Here is a 5,912-nt window from a genome sequence, read left to right as displayed (position 1 = left end):
TGAGTGTGCCAAGCATCATGGTGCCGTTTCATAGTAGCACTAATGTAAGAATTAACTAACGTGTGACTACTATAAACATGACTATTCATACCCTCATCCTTGCAGATGATTTCGTCTAAACTAGAACAATACGTTTGCCATCATAATGGACTTTTCTTAGATGCATATCGATTCAGTTTCTACGGTAAGCCATTATGATAAACAATTTTATAATAAGAATTGCTTGTTTATATAGCTTATAATTTACATATTATATATTAAACATTATACATGGGTTAATGAGAAAGTCCAGACAAGTGAGTGAAGTTCTTGGTGTGTGACCATAAGAGAACGGTCATTCTAAAACAAAACCACAGGCACAGTGCAATTATCTTAACTCATGGAAACCATTATGCACATATCTCACATTGTTTCAATATTGTGTTTATTCACAAAACAAAACACACATTTTTCACAAACATGTTCATACAATTATTAATATTAATATATACATACATCTTCATAATTTAATCAAATAAAAAAATATACATCAAGTGTTTTCATTATGCATTAAATTCCTTTTCATCCATGAAATGTCCACATTACATTCTCTACTTTGACCAGTATCTGCAGAATCTACTGAGTACTACAGTATCTAGAAATATCCAATTGTATATATATATATATATATATTTACTTGGCAGGTTGTTTTAAAAAATGGTAGCAACTTCAGATATGGTTGCCACTGTAGTAATATCTTGTTTGTGCTCCTGAATTTCATCAAGTCCACCAGGAGATTGTGTCTTTGTGAAGTAAGACAGGAGGGTGCTTGTGGGATGACAGAATGTCTGCATGGTGTTTCTTGCTTTGGGAACACTTGTGTTGTAGCTGGAGTCTTTCCAGGAGTGGCGATAGGCATGTGGATTGTTGTAGACCGGCGCTTGGGTAAAACCTATTGTGTATGCATTGTCTCTGGGAGCCTGGAAGCTTTGGGTTGGTATTACACAGTAAGTGCCTTGGCAATCAACAGCGAGGGTGTTAGCGGCGTGGAATGAGCCTGAAATAGAACACACACACGCATACAGATTTACTTTCCAAGCCCAAGGAGTAAAGAATCAAAGTGCCTGAGAGTCATTCGTGGTTGCTGGGTTACATAGCCAGGTGGGTTCTACACTGTGTTGGTGGAAGGGGCGAGTTATCCCGACACAGTGTGATCCGCTGCAGTTTCAGTGCTATATAGTGCTATAAAAATGCCAACTGTTATCTTCATCATTCTGTTACAAGGAACTGTAAAATTGCAGTATTAAATTGTGACGTAGTAAACTCACTTTTGGCCCAGGGCTGGAAGGTGCGGAGGTTCCTCTTGCCTCCATCCCCACTGATGTCAGAGTCACTGTCATTGAAGTCACTGTCTCCTTTTCCACTGTCCTTCACGCTCTGCTGGTCAATGCCACTGCTAATAGAATCAAACATATTAGCCACTGCTAACAGAATCAAACATATTAGCCACTGCTAATAGAATCAAACATATTAGCCACTCACTGCTAACAGAATCAAACATATTAGCCACGGCTAATAGAATCAAACATATTAGCCACTGCTAATAGAATCAAACATATTAGCCACTGCTAATAGAATCAAACATATTAGCCACTGCTAATAGAATCAAACATATTAGCCACTCACTGCTAACAGAATCAAACATATTAGCCACTCACGGCTAACAGAATCAAACATATTAGCCACTCACGGCTAACAGAATCAAACATATTAGCCACTCACTGCTAATAGAATCAAACATATTAGCCACTGCTAATAGAATCAAACATATTAGCCACTGCTAATAGAATCAAACATATTAGCCACTGCTAATAGAATCAAACATATTAGCCACTGCTAATAGAATCAAACATATTAGCCACTGCTAATAGAATCAAACATATTAGCCACTGCTAATAGAATAAAACATATTAGCCACTGCTAATAGAATCAAACATATTAGCCACTCACTGCTAACAGAATCAAACATATTAGCCACTCACTGCTAACAGAATCAAACATATTAGCCACTCACTGCTAACAGAATCAAACATATTAGCCACTGCTAATAGAATCAAACATATTAGCCACTGCTAATAGAATCAAACATATTAGCCACTGCTAATAGAATCAAACATATTAGCCACTGCTAATATAATCAAACATATTAGCCACTGCTAATAGAATCAAACATATTAGCCACTGCTAATAGAATCAAACATATTAGCCACTGCACTACTGTGTCTGACTACTGATGTTTGCTTTGATTCTGCCCTCTCTCTTATGAACATGCTACCCCCCCCACCCCACCCCCTCTCTCTTATGAGCATGCTACCCCCCCACCCCACCCCCCCTCTCTTATGAGCATGCTACCCCCCCACCCCACCCCCTCTCTTATGAGCATGCTACCCCCACCCCACCCCCTCTCTTATGAGCATGCTAACCCCCCCCACCCCACCCCCTCTCTTATGAGCATGCTACCCCCCACCCCACCCAACCCCTCTCTTATGAGCATGAGCATGAAGTATGCATAGGTAATGTTAAGTACCTTCCAGTGACTGGTTATGTAAATAATTATTGGGGGAAAAACAATAATTGCGATAAAAGAGCACGTCATGCCAAATATGATCAATGATGTGGTATTCTTACCTCATTTGCGGGCAGTATTTGTCCCCTTGCCACACAGATGATGGTTGGAAAGGCTTGGGAGGCAGGAACATCTAAAGAGCAAGCACAAGAGAACAGGATGGGAATTAATTTCAGCTACATGGATCAGGAACAGTACAACACTTTAATGTGTACAGTTGTATATAAACACATATTGAAACCGAATCAAATAATTCACCCACCTGGGACTCCAACCCGCCACTTTTCTCTTCATATAGGCTGGACTCATCAAGAGATGAAGGGGTCCTTTCGCTGAGGAAACCTCTTGGACCACCATATATGTTGGGTTCTGCAGAGTTGAGCCTGGGATGACGCCTGGAGCCAAACAGGCTGTGAGTCACGTCTCTCTTGGAGTCATGATCCTTCCCTCCTCGGTTCAGCTTGCATGTGATGACAACAATCGCTATGGCAATCAGCAGCAGAGTACAACCCCCGCCTAGTATAATGATTACTACTACTGAAACGTCCAAGCCTGTGCTTTCCTCATCACTCGACTGTAATACAATGACAAGTTGGTCGTCTGAGAGCTGTAAGTCTGTGACAACAAAGCGAATGGTGGCACGGCTGGAGAGAGGGGATCTCCCATTGTCACTCAATGCAATCTTGATTTCCAACACGTCTCCAATAGCAGAGGCCAGACCCTGTTTTACAGCTATTTCTCCAGTGTCTTTATTGATTGAAAATATCTTAGAGTCACCTTGTACGATTCTGTAGCTGAGCTCACCATTCATACCCTCATCCTCATCCTGACCTTTGACCCGTAGGGCCAGGTACCCCACTGGTGCATTGACAGGAAGGGGAATTTCAACAGAGTCATTCAGCATAACGGGGAAGGTAAAATAGGGATAGTTGTCGTTTTGATCCACCACTTTGATTCTGATCACGGATGTGCTTGACAGCTGAGGTGAGCCCTTGTCCTCAGCCTGGATGGTTAACTCAATCTGCTGGAGCGTTTCAAAATCGAAAGATCTTAGGCTATACAATGACCCTGACACTGGGTCTAAAGACACATAAGTCGAAATGGAAGCATCCCCGACAACCTCTGAGTCTATGAGCTTATAGGACACTTTGGCGTTTTTACCGCGATCAAGGTCACGTGCTACAACAGTAGTAATATAGGACCCGGGGATATTATTTTCCAGGACTGAAACTTCATAAATGGATTTGCTGAAGAGAGGGGCGTTGTCGTTCTCGTCGGTCACTCTGATGGTATACTGCTTGACGGTTTTGAAAGGAGGAGTTCCAAGGTCTTCAGCCATTACAGTGAGGTTATACTCCGGGATCTTTTCTCTATCTAAAGTGGTGGTTGTTACAATCATGAAAGTGTCCCCGTAGGCCTGTTGCAACTTGAAATGGTCGTGACCGTGTAGGCTGCTGCGCACATAACCGTTCGAGCCAGAGTCGCTGTCCGAGGTGCTGATCAGCGCCACAAAGCTTTCCTCCGCTGCGGCCTCCGTGATGTAAGCTACATCGTCACTCGTCGAGGTTTTTGGCTTGATGGTGATTTCTGGTGCATTATCATTTACATCTACCACATCAACAACCACTTTGCAAGTCGATGGAATAGAATTAGTGCCTAAATCGGATGCTTTAATGTTCAGTTCATGGGATCTCTTCTTCTCGTAATCAACCAATGTGTTTAAAGTTACAGCACCGGAAATTCGGTCTATATTAAAAATACGCATTGCTTCAGATGATGTGTCTTCTACAAATCCATACACTACCTCGCCATTGATGCCAGCATCTGGGTCAAACGCATGCACTTTAAGCACTTGGTAACCTACAGGAGAATCCTCGTAAAGTTCAACTTTAAGTGAGTTGTGCTCAAACGTTGGGCTGTTGTCATTAAAATCCAGCACTTTGATATGAACAGTCATTGATCCGGACCTGGGGGGCTCTCCACCATCTGTTGCCGTCACTTCAATTGTATAGGAATCTTCAGCCTCTCTGTCCATTGCTTTCACAAGCACAAGTTCAGCATACTTCACTCCATCCTCCCTGCTGCGCACATCCACTATGAAATGGCTGGAGGGAGAGATATGGTAACTTTGGATGTAGTTATTGCCGACATCATGGTCAACAGCGATGTCCAACGGGAATCGGGAGTCCACCTGAACATTCTCGGATATCTCAAGGGTCGTCTCGTTGTGGAGAAACTGAGGTGAATTGTCGTTAATGTCCCTTACCTCGATCTCTACGTGAATCAGCTGAAACTTTTCTTTGGAGAAGGCAACTATGTCGAAGGTGACAAAACACCGCGGGGACCTCGGGCACAGCTGCTCCCGGTCAATCGTTTCCCCAACAGTTAAAAGTCCATCAGTCTCCCTCATTTGAATCACACACGAATTGGTCTCCTGCATGAATCGGAAAGATGTTTGAGTGTCCTCAGCTGGGTCTATCTTTAAATCCTGAGACAGATTTCCAATCTCTGTCCCGGGCGCATCCTCTTCATACGTGTAGTACCTCGTGGTCGTAGACTGAACCGAGTAAAACAGAACAGCAAGCACCACGCACTCACCAACTCCTCGAATCCTGCAGAATCCCATTTTAATGGGCAATGATGATGACAGAAAACTTTATAAAGAAAACGAGCTGGAAGTAAACTTGTTGTGATGTTGAGCTCCCTTGCCACGACCAACTGGATTGGATACAGTCCAAAGAGAGCGTTGATCTATAAGCCTTGATTTATGCAAATGAGTTGACTCACCGTCCAATGGCATTTAACTGGCCAGCCAAATGGCGCACGTTTGGTTTCCAGCTGGTGCCAATTGCTGCAGCCCCTCTCCTTGACTGTGTGCAAATGGTCTTTTTAAATACAGTGCACTCTAAAAAATGCTGGGCTAAAAACAACCTGATTTGGGTTATTTGGTAACCCAGCACTGGATATTGGACAGAACACATGCTGAGTTATTTTGAACCAGCCAGTTGGGTTGAGTGAATAACCCAATATGTTGGGTTGTTGGGATTACCCAAACCTGGGTTAATTTAACCATCAGCTGGGTCTTTTTAAATGTACATCCTTAGGTTATTTACAGGAGACATGGCTTATTAGGGGGTGTGGCTTTCAGATAGATCTTATTGGCCACCAGTGAGAGTAAATGTCATTTCAGTTCATTATGTAAAACATTTTTGTTGCATTTTACACATCCTTCTAGAATATTAAGATAATTTATTACATATTATAGCAAGGTGGTATCTAACCCAACAATGGGTTTTGCAGGCTTTTA

The 5,912-nt window shown here is 42.5% G+C and overlaps 1 protein-coding gene across 2 annotated transcripts; it reads right to left on the bottom strand.

The window, feature by feature from the left end:
- Positions 1-498: 498 nt before the first annotated feature.
- Positions 499-5,419, bottom strand: LOC121536459 (protocadherin-8-like). Of its 2 annotated transcripts, none has more exons than XM_041843745.1 (4): positions 2,868-5,419; positions 2,668-2,738; positions 1,308-1,432; positions 499-1,036 (listed from the first exon to the last, which is right to left on the bottom strand). In XM_041843745.1, the coding sequence occupies exons 1-4, from the start codon at positions 5,229-5,231 to the stop codon at positions 690-692; spliced, it is 2,907 nt and encodes a 968-aa protein (XP_041699679.1). In that variant the 5' UTR covers positions 5,232-5,419; the 3' UTR covers positions 499-689. The 2 variants fall into 2 exon arrangements, with proteins under 2 accessions (XP_041699679.1, XP_041699678.1); XM_041843744.2 differs by having other exon boundaries at positions 1,308-1,435; positions 2,868-5,418.
- Positions 5,420-5,912: the final 493 nt, after the last annotated feature.

This window comes from Coregonus clupeaformis, chromosome 23, assembly GCF_020615455.1.
Source record: "Coregonus clupeaformis isolate EN_2021a chromosome 23, ASM2061545v1, whole genome shotgun sequence".
NCBI classification, from domain to species: domain Eukaryota; kingdom Metazoa; phylum Chordata; class Actinopteri; order Salmoniformes; family Salmonidae; genus Coregonus; species Coregonus clupeaformis.
Note: the sequence above shows the minus strand (reverse complement) of the source record. Positions and strands in the feature narration are given on the sequence as shown.

Coding starts and splice junctions, on each gene's coding strand:
- LOC121536459 (XM_041843744.2), bottom strand. CDS start 5,231: ATGGGATTCTGCAGGATTCGAGGAGTTGGTGAGTGCGTGGTGCTTGCT. Junction 2,739..2,867: donor GTGGCGGGTTGGAGTCCCAG/GTGGGTGAATTA, acceptor CTTGCTCTTTAG/ATGTTCCTGCCTCCCAAGCC. Junction 1,436..2,667: donor AAATACTGCCCGCAAATGAG/GTAAGAATACCA, acceptor TGATTCTATTAG/CAGTGGCATTGACCAGCAGA.